Source organism: Taudactylus pleione, unplaced genomic scaffold (genome assembly GCF_031769625.1).
Source record: "Taudactylus pleione unplaced genomic scaffold, aTauple2 ptg000199l, whole genome shotgun sequence".
In the NCBI taxonomy this organism is placed as follows: Eukaryota; Metazoa; Chordata; class Amphibia; order Anura; family Myobatrachidae; genus Taudactylus; species Taudactylus pleione.
The window spans coordinates 2,945,085-2,964,978 of NW_028284601.1; the positions used below are offsets into that span (position 1 = coordinate 2,945,085).

The 19,894-nt window shown below is 46.2% G+C and overlaps 1 protein-coding gene across 1 annotated transcript in view; it reads right to left on the minus strand.

Annotated features, from left to right (window-relative positions):
- LOC148518704 (inositol-tetrakisphosphate 1-kinase-like) overlaps positions 1-19,894 on the minus strand; it is a 58,628-nt gene that overhangs the window by 5,771 nt on the left and 32,963 nt on the right. Inside the window, exon 9 of the mRNA XM_088477029.1 lies at positions 11,338-11,497. Within this exon, the coding sequence (XP_088333155.1) occupies positions 11,338-11,497 (160 nt within the window). The remainder of the gene's footprint in view (positions 1-11,337; positions 11,498-19,894) is intronic.

Below are 19,894 nucleotides of genomic sequence, written 5' to 3' on the forward strand. Positions count from 1 at the left end.
TCACCATTTGCATTATAGTCATTATTCACACCCAGCTGACGGGTGTTAGTGCTAGATGCAGCAGCAGTGTGAAGCGCTCTATTGATTATTCTTTGTACATTTTCCAAACAAGCATGTGATGCCTGAGGTCTCTTGGCACCAATATATGCATATAACTCCTTATCGGACCCTCACTGGACAATGGATGAACTGGTTTAATGACCTCCCCAGGTCTGCTGCACTGAGATTTGATCTTAATTATACGTATCGCCTACACACATCTGTGCAAAGAGTGGCTAAGCCCATTGTTCTGTAACATAGACAGAAAAAACCTGTTCAAACTGCCTTCCTAACAAACTAATATATTTGATGTACATTAAATTCAAGAAATTCCCTATTTGATACATGTATACCTACAAACACATATGAACTCCTTGCTAAGAAATATATATACTGTATAAACTCGAGTATAAGCCGAGTTTTTCAGCATATTTTTTGTGCTGAAAAAGCCCCCCCTCGGCATATACTCGAGTCATGCCCGCATGGTACACAGCTGAGTAGCGTACCATGCGGGGCGCGGTGCAGACTGTGTCTCTGTGACACAGCTGCACCGTGTGTGTAGCGCTGACCGCACGGAGTTCGGTCATCACTACACACTGCCAAACACACAGCCACCAGAGCCGGCAGCTGTGTGTTTGTTGTAATCAGCAGCCGATGAGAGTCTGTCAGACTCTCATCGGCTGCTGCTGCTCCCACTGCGGGAGCCATCTTCCAGCTCCCACAGTGGGTAATGGGAGAGACGTCATCATGACGACGTCTCTCCCATAATGCAAAGCGGCCGGAGGAGCCAGTAGCAGCGTCGGGACCAGGAGCGGGGTTTCAGGTAAGTGTTTTTTTTTTATTATTACATCTCTCTACTGGGGGGGCTACTACTGGGGGCACTACCAGGGGGGATATTGCTACTGGGGGCACTACCGGGGGGGTATTACTACTGGGGGCACTACCAGAGGGGGAATATTACTACTGGGGGCAGTACCAGGGGGGGATTACTACTGGGGGCACTACCAGGGGGGGATATTGCTACTGGGGGCACTACCAGGGGAGGTATTACTACTGGGGGCACTACCAGGGGGGGATTACTACTGGGGGCATTATCAGGGGGGCATTAACACTGGGGGCACTACCAGGGGGGGGTATTACTACTGGGGGCACTACCAGAGGGGGAATATTACTACTGGGGGCAGTACCAGGGGAGGGGTTACTACCAGTAGCTGCTGGATTTCCCACCCTAGGCTTATACTCGAGTCAATAAGTTTTCCCAGTTTTTTGTGGTAAAATTAGGTACCTCGGCCTATATTCGGGTCGACTTATACTCGAGTATATACGGTACTTGGTGAAAACTACTTTTTATCATTATGGTCTATTAATTTAAACAATTTCCCTTTTAAATCCTAGGGTTATTCAAGTATATTTGGGTTTGTATTTGATTGCTAGCTGCAGTGACAAGGCTCCCCCCTTGTGGCCGTAATTGGACACACATTAATCTTCTAACGTAGTTATATTCAAAATAGACTTCCCTTAGTTTACCCTTTAGTAATTTCAGTATATATGTATATAGGAAGAATTAGACATTTATATTACATTTATATTATATATCCCAGCGTTCGGGGCTCATACAATACATATAGTCCAGGAACGGGATCACATATTAATATCGTGTTTAGTATCATATTGTGCAGAATTGTGTTAGCAGTATTCCGGTGATTGCGAATAGATTGTCGCACATTGCGGCAAGCAGATATTAGCAATGTCAGATTTATGTTTAATATAGCATATGATTTGAACTAAGCTTTTTGTATTGGGACCCAGAGGTGAACTACTGTAACTGCATCATGAGCCTAGACTTCACCCACTGTTTGAAACAACCAATGACCCCCAGTGAACTGTAAACATCCCACCCCTGGACCAATGGAATACGACACAACTTGCCAATATACACACCCATAATTTAACTGTATAAAATAAGGCTCCCTTGATCCAGAGGGCAGTAGTTGAAATTCTACCAGTCATCTGGTGACGACTGTACTCTCTGGATCCAGGGCGCGCATGCGAACATATGTATACTGGTTTGTAACTATGACTCTTTCTTGAACTGTATTCTACCACTGTATTACTTGTAATAATAATGTTATATATTCATTCAATACAATAATTACTTTTGTGTGTTGGACCACAGAAGCTGTGTGTGTGTGTGTTCACCTGCTTTCACATAAGGTTAATATACTGTGATATATATTACACTGTAATTCACATTGTATTTTGATATGGAGGTAGCAATTATTATGCATACTGTTAGTGTTACAGTAGAGGAAGGCATTGCGTATGCATCACACGTTGTGTACACTGTTCATTTGCGTATCAGCATACGCCAGGTGCATCCACTTGGCGCCAAAAGCCGTAGGGAGATTTAAATGGAATTTCACACAGTGATCACGGGAGATCGCCGTTACAGAATCGGGGCATGTAGAGACCGCAGATATTGATCCATAATAACCCTTTCCACGATCTGTGGTCCTGTTAGAGTCTCTGGCTGCAGCCGTTTTGTGGTAAGATGGACAAGGTCATGCATTTGCAAGCATGGAGGCTTTTCTTTTTGGAACTCCCAGCGGTGGACTCGTTGGGCGCGAACAAATACTGTGACTCCCAATTAAGTTAAGATTTCCTGTTTCAATTTAACATCCTTCGCATCAGCCAGGCACAAGTCATAGTATGCTTTCTGTGGTTCTCCAGACAGGAAGGGTGCCACAAGACTTGCTCACTGCTCTTTAGGCCAATTCTCTCTTTCTGCGGTTCTTTCAAAGGCCATAAGATACGCTTCCACATCACAATTCTGGGTCATCTTTTGCAGAAAGTGACTGGCCCGTATGGTGTGAGTGTGAGTTGGAAGAGCAGGGGAAGCATCTCCAGACCGGACTACTAGCTGTTGTACCACCTCTCTTAAGGCCTGGCGGGTTTCCTCTATGACGACTTGCTGAGTTCTGGTAGCTTCCTGCTGAGCCCTGTTAGTTTCCTACTGAGCTCTGATAGCTTCTTGCAGTGCTTTGTTAGTTACCTGCTGTTAGCTTGGAGCAAGGCCTTAACATTGTCCTCCATGTTGTCATTAGGTGTAGGTTGGAAGTGGAATCTTGCTGCTCTAAGCATCTACCAATGCCACCTATGTGGATTCCACAAAACACAGGTTGACATCCAAACAACAAATTGGTTTCTGTCTCTTCTTTAAATTTTCAATGCAAAACTTTTCCTCTTGCTGCAGTTTTCAGTGTGTCTGCCCGCATTCTCCACCACTTGTGAGATAGTCTGGGTAGGGGGTCCCTCTCCTGGGGTAGATGGACACCTCCTTACACACAGCAGCCAGGAAACAGCACACCAGTCCAGGGTTTTCGTGCAAGCTGGTCGGAACCAGTTTTATTGTGCAATATAAACAACAAAATAAACAATACATAAAAATAAATCCTAGCCCGTCTGGGCACTAACTAGACAGGTTATTCCCTCACTACAAGTGGCAAGCCTACTGCCTTAATACAAACACAGCACTTTCAAATATCACAGTGTCTCTGAACAAACCTCAGTGTCTGTTCTCCCCAGGGTATGTGAGACACTCAACCAAAACCTAACACAGCTTATCTGAGCCACTTCCAGGTGCAACTACTAATCAGCCTGCTCTCAGACTGAAAGGCCGAACACTGGAATGGCCTGTGGATGGAGCCCTCCCTTCTCTTCTCACATCCACACCCCTAGGACCCATTATCCGGCTTTTACCATAAGCCGACACTTCTGGTCTGTTTGGCATTACAGACTTTTCCTGGGGTTTTTAAAACACATATGATAGGAATCTGGGACACACATACAGTCAGGTGCATAAATATTGGGACATTGACAGAATTTTCATATTTTGGCCTCTATTCATCACCACAATGGCTTTGAAATGAAACAAACAAGATGTGATTTAACTGCAGACTTTCAGATTTAATTTGAGGGTAATTACATCCAAATCAGGTGAACTGTGTAGGAATTACAACGGTTTCTATATGTGCCTCCCACTTTTTAAGGGGCCAAAAGTAATGGGACAAACTAAACAATCCTAAATCTAACTTTCACTTTTTAATAGTTTGTTGCAAATCCTTTGCAGGCAATTACAGCCGGAAGTCTGGAACGCATAGACATCACCAGACGCTGGGTTTCATCCCTGGTAATGCTCTGCCAGGCCTCTACTGCAAATGTCTTCAGTTCCTGCTTGTTCTTGGGGCATTTTCCCTTCAGTTTTGTCTTCATCAAGTGAAATGCATGCTCAATCGGATTCAGGTCAGGGGATTGACTTGGCCATTGCATAACATTCCACTTTTTAGCCTTAAAAAACTCTTTAGTTGCTTTTACAGTATGCTTCGGGTCATTGTCCATCTGCACTGTGAAGCGCCGTCCAATGAGTTCTGAAGCATTTGACTGAATATGAGCATATAATATTGCCCGAAACACTTCAGAATTCATTCTGCTGCTTTTGTCAGCAGTCACATCATCAATAAATACAAGGGAACCAGTTCCATTGGCAGCCATACATGCCCACGCCATGACACTACCACCACCATGCTTCACTGATGAGGTGGTATGTTTTGGATCATGAGCAGTTCCTTTCCTTCTCCATACTCTTCTCTTCCCATCACTCTGGTACATGTTGATCTTTGTCTCATCTGTCCATAGGATGTTGTTCCAGAACTGTAATGTTTTTTTTTAGATGTTGTTTGGCAAACTCTAATCTGGTCTTCCTGTTTTTGTGGCTCACCAATGGTTTACATCTTGTGGTGAACCCTCTATATTCACTCTTGTGAAGTCTTTTCTTGATTGTTGACTTTGACACATATACACCTACCTCCTGGAGAGTGTTCTTGATGTGGCCAACTGTTGTGAAGGGGTTTTTCTTCACCAGGGAAATAATTCTTCTGTCATCCACCACAGTTGTTTTCCATGGTCTTCCGGGTCTTTTGGTGTTGCTGAGCTCTCCGGTGCGTTCTTTCTTTTTAAGAATGTTCCAAACAGTTGATTTGGCCACACCTAATGTTTTTGCTATCTCTCTGATGGGTGTTTTGATTTTTCAGCCTAATGATAACTTGCTTCACTGATAGTGACAGCTCTTTGGATCTCATATTGAGAGTCGACAGCAACTGATTCCAAATGCAAATGTCACACCTAGAATCAACTCCAGACCTTTTACCTGCTTAATTGATAATGAAATAACGAGGGAATAGCCCACACCTGTCCATGAAATAGCTTTTGAGTTGATATTCCCATTACTTTTGGCCCCTTAAAAAGTGGGAGGCACATATAGAAACAGTTATAATTCCTACACCGTTAACCTGATTTGGATGTAATTACCCTCAAATTAAATCTGAAAGTCTGCAGTTAAAGCACATCTTGTTTGTTTCATTTCAAAGCCATTGTGGTGGTGAATAGAGGCCAAAATATGAAAATTCTGTCAATGTCCCAATATTTATACACCTGACTGTATATGCCATCCCAGACTTCTCCAGTGCTTCTACCACACTTATTATTTTATATTGTATTTCGCACAACTTGTAGGAAAACCCTGTTATGTTTTGTCTTTGTCTAGCGGATAAGCACAATATGGTAAGGTGCTATTTTATATTGTTATAGTTCGGGCCTTGCCTTATTGTTTGTGTTACCACCACCACATCACAACAGTGTGACATTCTCCTGCAGCACTCGGCTCCTTCCACAGAGAAGGCACAGTCTCCAGGGGAGGCAGCCCAGCATTTCCGGGGATGCTGGACACGCCCCCAGAGTGATGAATTTTGGGGATTCTGTGAGACCATGCCCCTTTATTTCAGTCAGGGGCGGATTGGGCCGCCGGGACACCGGGCCATTTCCCGCTGGGCCGGTCCCTATGTTCCCTGTAGTGGCTGGTGGCCCTCCTTTACTCACCCCTCCTGCCGGCTGCCACGATCGGAGCTCAGCTCCGATCGGGCAGAAATAGTACACTTTAAATAAAAAAAAAATGGCCGTCGGGGGAGCTACTGCGCATGCCCAGCAGCAGCAGCTCCTCCCATAAGCCTTTGCGGAGCCAGTCAGTCACCACTGGTGGCTCCGCCTCCAGCCCGACCGAAGGCCCGCCTCCAGGACATCTCCATTTGCACTGCAGTGTGGTGTGACTGATCTGCAAGCAGCCATCCCAGCAGCGCAGCCTAGACAGAAGGTAGGTAATCAAAATATACTGTATATGTTGAAATAATACCCAGCTCTCTCCCCCTATCCCACACAGCTCCAAAAACAACCCCCCCAATCGCGGCACCCCCTCCCCCCCACACACAAAGGTCTTCTTTCCTGCTCCTCATAGCTCCAGACACTTCCCCTACCCCCAATAGCGGCACCCCGACCCCCCCCCTCCCCCACACACACAGGACCTCTTACCTGCTCCTCACCTCATTGCTACAGACACTTCCCCCCCCCCAATCGTGGCACCCCCGACCCCCCCCTTCCCCACACACAGGTCTCCTTTCCTGCTCCTCATAGCTCCAGACACTTCCCCTACCCCCAATAGCGGCACCCCCGACTCCCCCACAGACACAGGACCTCTGACCTACTCCTCACCTCAGCTCCAGACACTCCCCCCCCCCCCCCCCCCAATCGCGGCACCCCCTCCCCCACACACACAGGACCTCTTCCCTGCTCCTCAGCTCCAGACACTTCCCCCCCCCAATCGCGGCACCCCCGACCCCCCCCTCCCCCACACACACAGGACCTCTTACATGCTCCTCACCTCATTGCTCCAGACACTCCCCCCCCCCCCCCCAATCGCGGCACCCCGACCCCCCCCTCCCCCACACACAGGACCTTTTACCTGCTCCTCAACTCATTGCTCCAGACACTTGCCCCCCCCAAAAGCGGCACCCCCTCCCCCACACACACAGGACCTCTTACCTGCTCCTCACCTCATAGCTCCAGACACTTCTCCCCCCCCCCAATCACGGCATTCCCCTCCCCCACACACACAGGTCCTCTTTCCTGCTCCTCACCTCATAGCTCCAAACATTTCCCCCACCCCCATCCGCAGCTTCCCCTCCCCTCCACACACACACACACAGGACCCCTTTCCTGCTCTCTCCTTATAGTTCCAAACACTCCCCCGCCCCATCCACGGCACCTCCGACTCCCCACACAGGTCCCCTTTCCTGCTCTCTCTTCATAGCTCCAAACACTTCCCCCACACCCAGGTCCCCTTTGCTGCTCATAGCTGCAAATATTCCCCACCCCCAATCACAGCACCCCCCTACACACACACACAGGTCCCCTAGCCTCACAGATCCAAACACTTTCCCCACTCCCATCTGTGGCACCCCTGACAACCCTCCTCCCCCACACGTCCCCTTTCCTGCTCTCTCCTCACAGCTCCAAACACTTCACCCACCCTCATCCTCGGCACCCCCCCATCCCCCTCCCCCACACAGGTCCGCTTAACTGGTAGAATAGTGTAAGTGACTAGGGTCCTCATTTATTAATGAGTGATGAAACTCGTTGCGTATGATAATAGTTCTCCAGCCAATCACCCTCCCAACTGTCTTCTGTTTGAAAAATTACAGTTGGGAGCTGATTGGCCGGAGCACCATTATCATACACAATGAGTTGTATCACTTGTTGTGAATGATAGAACTCGTTAATAAATGAGGCCCTTAAAAAGATTAACTTTTTCTGAAATGTGTACAGTATGTCCGTCAGTGAGGCGGTGATGTGCTGTTATTTTGTCAGTAGTGTCTCTCTGGGGGCGATTCAATTCAGCGTGATGTTGAATAGCCCGGAAAGGAGCTATTCAATTTACCGTTCTGTTAAGTCCGACTGAGAGGATTTCTGCTTGCACCCTCCTGAGGTGAGAGCAGAAATCCTACAGCATTGTGGCCGTTACTTTGGTCGGAGGATGCCAGTTAGCACGACTAAATACCCAGCTTAAGGCGCGGTCACTGGCATTCCCGACTTAAGTGGTTTTAGTGAGACTTAACAGTGCGGTCAATTGAATAGCTCAAGTAACTAAATCCCGGGGCTATTCAACATCGCACTGAATTGAATCGCCCCCTGTGCTAGTGTATACAGGTGGATCTGTTTACAGGTTATGCTTGAAACTGCGGTCGGGGAATAATGTGCAGTCATGTGATCTAGCGTTCCTACTAGACTGTTTCAGCCGTGCTCTGTGCCCTGCCCTATTTCTAAAGGGCAGAAAGCACCCTGCCCTCCGGCGCAGCGCCCTTCTGAAACAAGCCTGGGGGTACTGTCCCCACCCGCGGGCCGCAGTGTCCCGCGGGTGGGGTAAATGGTGGTGCAGCGGTCAGCGTCGGTGAGTGGATGCCGGGCGCATGCTCCCGGCATCCATTCACAGTGACCGCAGCGCTTGGGGGCACGCCCCAAAGACTGACATAAAGCGGATGTGTCATAAAGACACGCCCCCTTTTCCTTGACTATGGCTCTTTTCGGACGCGCGCCTTAGGCACGCGCAGAAGTGCCCTTTCTCTAGGTCCGGCACCGGATCTAGGGCCTGATTCAGACCCGGTCGCAAGCGCTGTGTGCTTGCAAGCAGCCCGATGTTTTAGGCACTGCGCATGCGCTGAGTCCAGCGTGCGCGAGCCCCGCCGAGCGACTGAAGTTCAGTCGCTATGGGGCTCGCAACAACATGGGGCGGCTGTCGATGGTGAGTGACAGCTCGCCCCGTTTTGTGGGCGGTTAGGGGGGGTGGCTGGACAAACGAAGGCGTTCCCTTAGGAATGCCTGGCATTTGTAGGGAGGCCTTACTGACATCACTACTGATGTCAATAGTGGACTTCCTGCTCTGTTAGAGCAGGAAGTCCACTCGGCCTTGCAGCAGCCTAGACCCTACCGTAGGGTCTCGTCGCAAGGTCGATGGTCGCGATTATCGCGATTGTCTCCTGGCCGATCGCACAAGCTGTGTAGGAATTGGTATGATATCCCGGCTGCTGCATGGCTGGGAGCTCGAATCCCAGCAGCGGCAGCCCGACAAACCAGCAGAGCCCGGCAGCGGAAGCCCGACAGCCCTGGAAATTCCCGATCGTCCTAAGGTAAGTATCTACTAACCTAACCTCCCTAACCCTAACCCTCCTTAGGGGTGCCTAACCCTAACCTCCCCCCAATGTGCCTAACCCTAATCCCCCCTCTAAGTGCCTAACCCTAACCCCCCCCCTTCTCCGCTGCCTAAACCTAAGTTCCCCGGGGGGTGCCTAACCCTAACCTCCCCCCGGGGGGTGCCTAACCCTAACCCTCCCTCCCCCTAGCCTGACCCTAATACTCCCGGGGGGGTGCCTAACCCTAAGTCCCCCCCGGGTGCCCTAAACCTAACCCTCCCCCCCCCCCGCAGCTGTCCGCTCGCGGCGCCCGGCATCCCTTCGATCGGGATGCCGGGCGCCTGTCTCCCGGCGTCGGGGAAATGACAGGCGTCTAGATATAGACGCCCGGCATTTCACCCTCGCCGGGATATGATAGGCGGGAAGCCGGCTGCCGGTAGTAAGGCAGCCGGCTTCCCAATTGTATACCGCTGTGGGTGGTCTCCCACAGCTTTGCGAGCGCCTGGAGAACAAAAAAAAAAAAACCGCCCACAATCCCAGCGTGCGGGCAGCAGCAGAGAGCGGGTCTGAATCAGGCCCTTAGAGTGAACACAGGGCCTGATTCAGACCCGCTCGCAAGCGCTATGCCTGCCGTTTGGGGGCGGCCCCACTGACATCACGAGTGATGTCAGTGGTGAGCTTCCGGCTCTATTAAGAGCCAGAAGCTCACTGGGGCTTGCTGGAACGAGACCCTACCGCAAGGGTCTCGTCGCAAGCCCCGATGGTCGAGACCTTCGCGACCATCATCTGGCCGCTCGCAATAGCTGTGGGTGGTCACCCACAGCTATGCCAGTGGCCAGGAGGCCGCACAAAAAAAAAATGCCCTGATTCAGAGCGAGCGCTCTTTCAGAGTGTCCGGCTCTGAATCAGGGCCACTATGATCCAACCATGTTAGTGAGTATTAGTAAATATGAATGTCCCTTTTGTAGTTATATTATATAGCAAGCACCAGTATGACATAGTATACAGCATTGTGGGCCTTATTCTGAGTCAGACGCAGCAGCAATGTTGGACGCAGTGGAGTGGTGTTTGTTGTCTGAGTTACACCACACATACATACTGAAGGTATTTGTACAGATATGCAGTACAGATTTGGACACACACAAAGAAGTGCATCAGAAATGTGTTGGCCGTTCCTGTTTGGTTACACAGGATTGGCTAATCAGATGCAGATGTAACGATGGGCGTGTTATTGGAGTGACACAGGAGTGCTGAGGAAAGTGGTTGTGTACAGAGACGCTGAATCGCTCACATTGGAGGCCATACTTATTTGGATGATCTGCCCCTAGCATAGGGCTGGTGCAAGTTTCAATGGCGCGACTGACGTTGGCGTCTGAAGCTGCACAAAGCATGATTGCAGCATCCGTGCACACTGACAGTGGGTGTCTTTGTCCTTGCACATTCAGATGCATGGATGTACACCAGGGAAGGGCTTTGTTGGCATTGGCATTAAGTCGCGGACGCAACTGCATCAAAAGATGCATGGACGGCCTCTACGGGAGGGAGTATCCCGCTCCCCTCAACAGTCCCCGCCCCCTCAGCAGACCCACCCCCATTAGGGCTGCTACCAGAATTTTCCCGGGCTGGTTTTTCATCCCAATCCGCCCCTGATTTCAGTACACGCCCCCTTTTTGAGCACATGCGGCTTTCAGGGGGAGTTTGCAGCAGGTGTCACGAGACCCGGTGACGCCACTGCAAGCATACACACTAGGGTTTTGTCAGAAGCCAATTAACCAACCTGTACGTTTTTGTACTGTGGGAGGATTCCTGAGCACGGGGAGGAAACCCAGATAAACCACACAGACGGTGCTTTGATCAGAAATTGAACTCATGACCTTAGGGCTATGAGGCAGTATTGCTAACCACTACAAAATCAATGTCAATTTAATAAGTGAGTAAAAAAGATTAAAACAAGCATAAAAAACCAAAATAAATGAATACAGGTAAATACTGATATGCCATCCGTGCTTTGATTTTTTTTTTTTTTTTTTACATGAAATCTAGTGACAAGAACATTTGAAACCAAGAGTCCCACCAAATCCACACAAATATTTCCCCAGTAAGCAGAGAGTATTGCTTGATGCTTTCTTCTCACACCATGCTCATAATGATGGGTTTGGGGTTCTCAAAGCATTTTTTATACTCCTGTCAGTGGAACATGTGAATAACCAATGCTAAAACATACCTGGAAAAGCGTTAACATCAATAACAGCGCAACGACCAGACTGTGTGTCCACAATTAAGTCCACGCCAAAGAGGGACATTCCTAGAGCTTCCTGCAGTCCTTTAACCACCTGTCGGACAACATCATCCGATGGAGGAGGTGCTTCTGGGTACATGGGTGTCTGGAAAGAGAGAAGAGCATAATTGAAACTAGCCCTCCTGTACTTAATGCCAATGTGTTGCCAGCAAGCCATGTCTTCAGGATGTCCAGAGGAACGGTGTCATCGGGGGATCCAGTCCCTATCCACAAATCCTAGGGAGTCACATCCTGTAGTTCCATGTTGTCTAAGTATTTATACAAAAATTAACAAACATTTGTTTTACTGAATTGTTGCTGGCCGAATGCTATTCAAAGAATACTGTCACACAATATACATTTTTATTAAAAGTAGTGAAAATTGCTATATTTAGCAATCTTTCTACACGACGGGACACACCTGATTGCCTGCTTTTCTAAAGAATTCTTCATTTATATTAGAAGTTCCCAAACTCTGGGCCTGATTCAGAGCCGGACGCTCTGACAGTGCGCTCGCTCTGAATCAGGGCCGGCCTTCTGTTTTTTTAGAGCGGCCTCCTGGCCGCTCGCATAGCTGTGGGTTACCACCCACAGCTATAGCCAGCGGCCAGGAAGATGGTCGCGATGGTCAAGACCATCGCGACCATCGGGCTTGCGACAAGACCCTTGTGGTAGGGTCTCATTCATCGCAAGCCCCAGAGAGATTTCGGCTCTGACAGAGCCGAAATCTCTACCACTGACATCACTTGTGATGTCAGTGGGGCCGGCCCCAGACGGAGGCGTTCTCATGGGAACGCCTCCGTTTGGGCAGCCACTCCCCCGGGCCGCCCACCAAAGGGGGCGTGCTGTCACTCAACATCGACAGCACGCCCCCTTTGGTACGAGACACGGAGCGATGGTTTGCCCGTCGCTATCCGGGTCTCACGCATGACTGAGCCGTCTCAGTCATGCGCATGCGCACTGGGCCACCATCGACCCGCTTGCGAGCTCATAGCGCTCGCGAGCGGGTCTCAATCAGGCCCTCAGTCCTCAAGGCACCTTAAGCTGGCCACACATCAGACCAACTTTCCTCCAACCAACCAAAAGACCAACCGTCCAACCTGTCTGTCCAACTAAAATGCTTCCCCACACACCTAACCAACTATTCATCCAACCAGCCAACCTGCCAACTTTTTCTTTTATCAGACAAGCCAACTTCTGTCCAACTTGTGATGTCACAGAAGTAGGCGGAGAGTGCCTGCCTACTTCTGCATGTTTTGAATAAATATATTGATTGCACATATATATCTGTATATATATACTGAATGTACTGGAAATATACTGTGTATATATATATATATATATATATATATAATTGAAACTGGACAGCGCCGAGTGTGGGGAGGAGAATCGGGATGGATCGATGGGTGCGGAGCTGTGATGATCGGGGGGAGGGTGGCCAGATGCAGTAGAAGTCAGGATGGTCATTGAAAATATATAGGGGCCCATTTATCATTCAAGATTTGCGGTGTATTTCTTGAAAACACCCGTTTTCGGGGGATAGCCACAGATATTAAGTAGTCTCTGATATCTGCTGCTGTCCCGTCATTTCCGCCGGCAACGCAGGCCCCATAAGTATCTATTGCGGATGCGATGCAGTCAGATTAATCAAGTTTCAGAATGCAAAACATTCCGGCCTTGATGCGCACAGCCGGCGCCATCTGAAGATTGTAGCCTATGGACTACACATCACAAATCTGTACGGTAGAGGGTACCATAGGAAACCTCCCTCGGCAATGGCCGCAGCGCATATGTGGTCTGTAGACCGTGCATGTGCAGGATCCCTTGCACATGAGTGAAGTGATTGCGGTTTCTGTGGGTGCAAATTCATACATCCAGGTGGTATGATCGCATTCTGCAATGTGATCATGGGTGTTAATATGGCACCTAGATCGTATTGCAAATATGATCATTGATAAATGGGCCATATATATATATATATATATATATATATATATATATATATATATATATGTGAGACCAGATCCCCTTCATCAAAGAAGGGGGAACCAACCTCTGAAGCCAGCACACCAGACAGTTAATCAATAAAAAAAAACATGTATTTGAAGTACAGCCAAATTACATCGGGAAAAAATTGCATGTCACATCTGCGATGCAGTAGATACTCAACAGTGCCTGGTGACCAAATGCAGTATGCTAGGTGAAGCGCCCGACCGCCGTTTCGGTGGTACAACCACCTTCATCATGAGCACAAGCTGAATACAGTAACCTGGCCTAAAAATAGGAAAAAAGGGCGCCGAATCAGACATATAATTAACACTCTCACCTGATGCCGGGGAGCCAAGACTCGTTCTGGGCTTCACATACCGGACTTGGACGGCTGTTCATACCAGACCGCGGGATACAGGCACTCCCCGCAGGACATCATGCCGCAAAAAGACCAATGCCGGCGCGTGATGCGAGGGGCGTGTGGCAGGCACAAAGCCCGTGCAGTGGACAACCGGAGACACGTGGTGCAAATGCATCACGTGTCCCAAGAACCCGGAAGACCAGTCCTACAGCGGTTACCAAGGTAACCGGAATACAAACACAAATCTGTGGAGAGTGAAACTAAACGTCTGACAGGCCCCCTTTAATCCCTCAATTCAGCAACAAATCACTAAAGGACACAAACATATAAAAGATACATGAACAAAATAGCATAGGAAAAAATTATTACCTTAACAAAAACATCTCTCATTAAATGTCCTGCTAAATACCAATCTTAGAAAAAAAATAAAAAAAAGCAAAAAAGAAAAATATTTTTTTATATATACAACCTAGAAAAAAAAGAAACATGAATCAAAAAAATTCTGACAAAAAATAGCATAATATTACCATCCTGTAAATATCAAATAAGACGGGATTAATTAATCATATTACCTAACCAAAAACAATAGCCAAATCCATTAACTATGCCAAGCAGTCCCCAAAATGATCCATCCTGCAAGCTGGTTACAAAAATACATTAAAGGATAGTTCATCGTTGAGGCCAAATGGACGAAGAGTACCCAACTGATATATTAGTTCACATTCCTTTTGCAACAGCTTTTTACCCCGGTCACCTCCCCTTCTCAGGGGTTTAATTTGATGTATAGGCATAAAGTGGAAATCACCCATATTATGTCCTTTATCAACAAAATGTCTTGCCACTGGTGGCGTGTTGACATCAACAACTGAAAAAGCTTTTTTGATCGATGATCGGTGCATGGCAATGCGTTCCTTTAACATTCTAATTGTCTTGCCAACATAAATCATTGGACAAGAACATTGTATGACGTACACAATATAACGGCTTTCACAATTCATCCTCTGATGTAGATAATATTTATAGCCATTAATTGGATGGACAAAAGTGTCACCAGTCAAAATGTATTTACAATTGACACAGCCACTACACCGAAAGGCACCATTCTTTGGCATAAGCCAATTATCTGTCCCACCTCCAGGTCGTATATCAGCATTGGTCACCAGGTCTTTTAAATTGTTGCTCCGTTTGTAGGCAAATAGTGGCTTATTTTCACATGCATGTTTGAGGATGGGGTCTGAGCTGATGATATGCCAATGTTTGAGGATTGATTCTCTTAGCCTGCTTGATGAAATAGAATAGGTCGTGGGAAAAATCAACCTTTCAGGTGTCAGTGTAGGCTCACTGTTGGTTTTTAATAAATCATGTCTATCCAAAGCAAGACATCTTTTGATGGCATTGTCAACCTCAGACAGATGACACATAAGGGTGGGGGAACTGTTGTAATGAACAGAACAGATTATGTTAATGAGATATACAGGCAATTAGCTGATGTTTCTTGCTATAAGGAACTCAGGTTTGACCCCACGAGTTCTTTCAAAAAAGAAATCGATTCGATTATTTCCCTAGGAGCGGCGAATGGTTGGCTGGATGACAATACTGTGGTCTTTTTGACACAGGATTTTCCAGTTATACCACTCCTTTATGTATTGCCAAAGATACATAAATCTTTGTCCAAGCCACCAGGAAGAACCATAATCTCTTCCAGGGGCTCCCTATGTCAATCACTGTCGCAGTTTGTGGATTATTTTCTCCAGCCCATCGTCGCTAATATTCCCTGTATATTAAAAGACACCACAGATTTTCTTCTTAAACTTCAGAGTTTCGGGGCCCCTCCCCCTGACTGTTTGTTGGTGACTCTTGATATTGTAAGTCTCTATACAAACATTGAGCATGATGGGGGGCTATCAGCTATTAAAAAAGCGATTATAGACAATGCAGTCTATATAGGTCCACCATGTTATTTTCTGCTTCTTTTGATTGATGTAATTTTGCATAAAAATTATTTTCTTTTTGAAAATCATTTTTATTTGCAGCTACGTGGAACAGCAATGGGGTCGAACATGGCCCCATGCTACGCCAATTTGTACATGCATGAATATGAACAAGAACACATTTTTTCCAATCTGAGGTTTTCAAATCACATAAAGTTCTATACCAGGTTTATTGACGACATCTTTTTAATTTGGGCGGGGGGTCCGTTTGCCTTAGACCAATTTGTCGATTTTTTTGAACAACTTGGCGAGTTCCATTAGAGTAACATGCTCTAGCAGTCCCCAATGTTTACAATTTTTGGATGTTTCAGTTTCCATTGACCAGGAGAGATTTGTGACTGATATTTTTAAAAAACCCACTGATTTAAACACAGTACTCATGGCAGATAGTTTTCATCTGACCCCACTCAAAAGAGGTTTGCCGTTTTCCCAATTATTACGGGTGACGAGAATTACTTCTGAAGTCAAGAAGCTACCCCAAGCACTCCATAAAATGGGCAAGGACTTCATTGATAGGGGCTATAATCAGTCTGAGGTGGACGATGCCATCAAAAGATGTCTTGCTTTGGATAGACATGATTTATTAAAAACCAACAGTGAGCCTACACCGATACCAGAAAGGTTGATTTTTCCCACGACCTATTCTATTTCATCAAGCAGGCTAAGAGAATCAATCCTCAAACATTGGCATATCATCAGCTCAGACCCCATCCTCAAACATGCATGTGAAAATAAGCCACTATTTGCCTACAAACGGAGCAACAATTTAAAAGACCTGGTGACCAATGCTGATATACGACCTGGAGGTGAGGCAGATAATTGACTTATGCCGAAGAATGGTGCCTTTCGGTGTAGTGGCTGTGTCAATTGTAAATACATTTTGACTGGTGACACTTTTGTCCATCCAATTAATGGCTATAAATATTATCTACATCAGAGGATGAATTGTGAAAGCCGTTATATTGTGTACGTCATACAATGTTCTTGTCCAATGATTTATGTTGGCAAGACAATTGGAATGTTAAAGGAACGCATTGCCATGCACCGATCATCGATCAAAAAAGCTTTTTCAGTTGTTGATGTCAACACGCCACCAGTGGCAAGACATTTTGTTGATAAAGGACATAATATGGGTGACTTCCACTTTATGCCTATACATCAAATTAAACCCCTGAGAAGGGGAGGTGACCGGGGTAAAAAGCTGTTGCAAAAAGAATGTGAACTAATATATCAGTTGGGTACTCTTCGTCCATTTGGCCTCAACGATGAACTATCCTTTAATGTATTTTTGTAACCAGCTTACAGGACGGATCATTTTGGGGACTGCTTGGCATAGTTAATGGATTTGGCTATTGTTTTTGGTTAGTTAATATGATTAATTAATCCTGTTTTATTTGATATTTACAGGATGGTAATATTATGCTATTTTTTGTCAGAATTTTTTTTGATTCATGTTTCTTTTTTTTCTAGGTTGTGTATATACATTTTTTTTTTCTTTTTTGCTTTTTTTTCTTTTTTTAATTTTTTTCTAAGATTGGTATTTAGCAGGACATTTAATGAGAGATGTTTTTGTTAAGGTAATAATTTTTTCCTATGCTATTTTGTTCATGTATCTTTTATATGTTTGTGTCCTTTAGTGATTTGTTGCTGAATTGAGGGATTAAAGGGGGCCTGTCAGACGTTTAGTTTCACTCTCCATGGATTTGTGTTTGTATTCCGGTTACCTTGGTAACTTCTGTAGGACTGGTCTTCCGGGTTCTTGGGACACGTGATGCATTTGCACCACGTGTCTCCGGCTGTCCACTGCACAAGCTTTGTGCCTGCCACACGCCCCTCGCATCACGCGCCGACATTGGTCTCTTTGCGGCATGACGTCCTGCGGGGAGTGCCTGTATCCCGCGGTCTGGTATGAACAGCCATCCATGTCCGGTATGTGAAGCCCAGAACGAGTCTTGGTTCCCCGGCATCAGGTGAGAGTGTTAATTATATGTCTGATTCGGCGCCCTTTTTTCCTATTTCTAGGCCAGGTTACTGTATTCAGCTTGTGCTCATGATGAAGGTGGTTGTACCACCAAAACGGCCGTCGAGCACTTCACCTAGCATACTACATTTGGTCACCAGGCACTGTTGAGTATCTACTGCATCGCAGATGTGACATGCAATTTTTTCCCGATGTAATTTGGCTGTACTTCAAAATACATGTTTTTTTTCATTGATTAACTGTCTGGTGTGCTGGCTTCAGAGGTTGGTTCCCCCTTCTTTGATGAAGGGGATCTGGTCTCACTTTTATATATATGCTATTAAGTAGCACCCTGTGTTGTTCACCAAAGTGTGTGCGGTTCTATCTTGGAGTTTCATATATATATATATATATATATATATATATATATATATATATCCAGCGTATCTTCTACAAATAGAAGCAGGCGGCACTCATCCGGACTTCTTTCAAAGAAAGCAAATTTATTGTGCCATACAAGCCGACGTTTCAAGGCCTGAACGGCCTTGTCATCAGGGTATATATACACTCATTTATTTATATATATATATATATAAATACTAGCACAGTCTGCCGGCACTCTGTAAATAACAGAACAACTTGCTCCGGTGCACATGAACGATCACTATCCAAAATCCAGAAAAAATGGCACTCAGGAGACAGCTTCAATGGCAAATAATTAGTGTATTCACATCAAACGTTTTCAGGGTCTCAGCCCCGTCATCAGGACAATACACACATACAAACACAAAACACTTACCACACCTCTATATACCCCACAAAAAGCCATCAGCTGTGCACCTGTTGCTTTGGACGCTAGGGCCTCCCACCGGAGCCGGCTACTGACGCACTTCCGGAACCTGCTTCAGCCGTCACTATGGGAACGACCCGCTTGCGTTCCACCAGCCGACCATCTGCATTCCATCACCCTGCAGCCAATCTCCTGAAACCGGGGGTCGCCATGGCGTCCAAAGCAACAGGTGCACAGCTGATGGCTTTTTGTGGGGTATATAGAGGTGTGGTAAGTGTTTTGTGTTTGTATGTGTGTATTGTCCTGATGACGGGGCTGAGACCCTGAAAACGTTTGATGTGAATACACGAATTATTTGCCATTGAAGCTGTCTCCTGAGTGCCATTTTTTCTGGATTTTATATATATATATATATATATATATATATATATATATATATAGGTACAGGTGGTTCCCTGAGGAAGGCAATACGAAACGGCTGTTGAAACCAGCTGGGTTCAGAGCATGGCTCCCCGGGTCTTTTGCAACTCATTTGATATGTGCTAAGTATCTAAATACCTTTATGGCTTGTTTTTTACCCTATTGGTGATACACTAAAATATTTTTTCAATGTGAAAGGTGTTCTGGATTTTTGTCTGGATTGGACACTTTGCTTTATATACATATATATATATATATATATATATATATATATATATATATATATATATACATATATATACACACAAACCTCAGTTAATTTGATTTAACCACCTGTGCTCAACCGTGGATATCTTTAAATTCTGAACTGTTGGGGAGCCTTGAGGACCGTGTTTGGAAACATCTGATTTATATTCTACTACCTTAGTGGTTCTCAAACTCGGCCCTCAGGACCCCACACAGGTTATGTTTTCCAGGTGCACAGGTGTATTAATTACTCACTGACACATTTTAAAATATCCACAGGTGGAGCTAATTATTTCACTTGTGATTCTGTGAGGAGACCTGAAAAACATGTACTGTTTGGGGTCCTGAGGACTGAGTTTGAGAACCTGTGAACTACCTGTAACAGCTGTTATCACACTATTCCAGTGTTTCCCAACTCCGGTCCTCAAGGAACTCCAGTCAAGGTTTTCCATACTGCTTCAGCACAGGTGTATTCATTACTGACTGACACACATTTTAAAAGATACACAGATGGCTCTAATTATTTCCTTTATGATTCTCTGAGGAGACCTAGAAAACATGTACTGTCAAGATTTCCATGGGGAATGGAGTTGGGAAACGCTGCACTATTCTCACATGGACTCTCACGTGTGGTAGGTAAGGCGGTGTATTTATTAACCTTCCATATACATTTACCAGTACTAGATGTAATCACACTTATTCACCTCACATGGACAATCAGGTGACCATATTAATCTTATACAGGC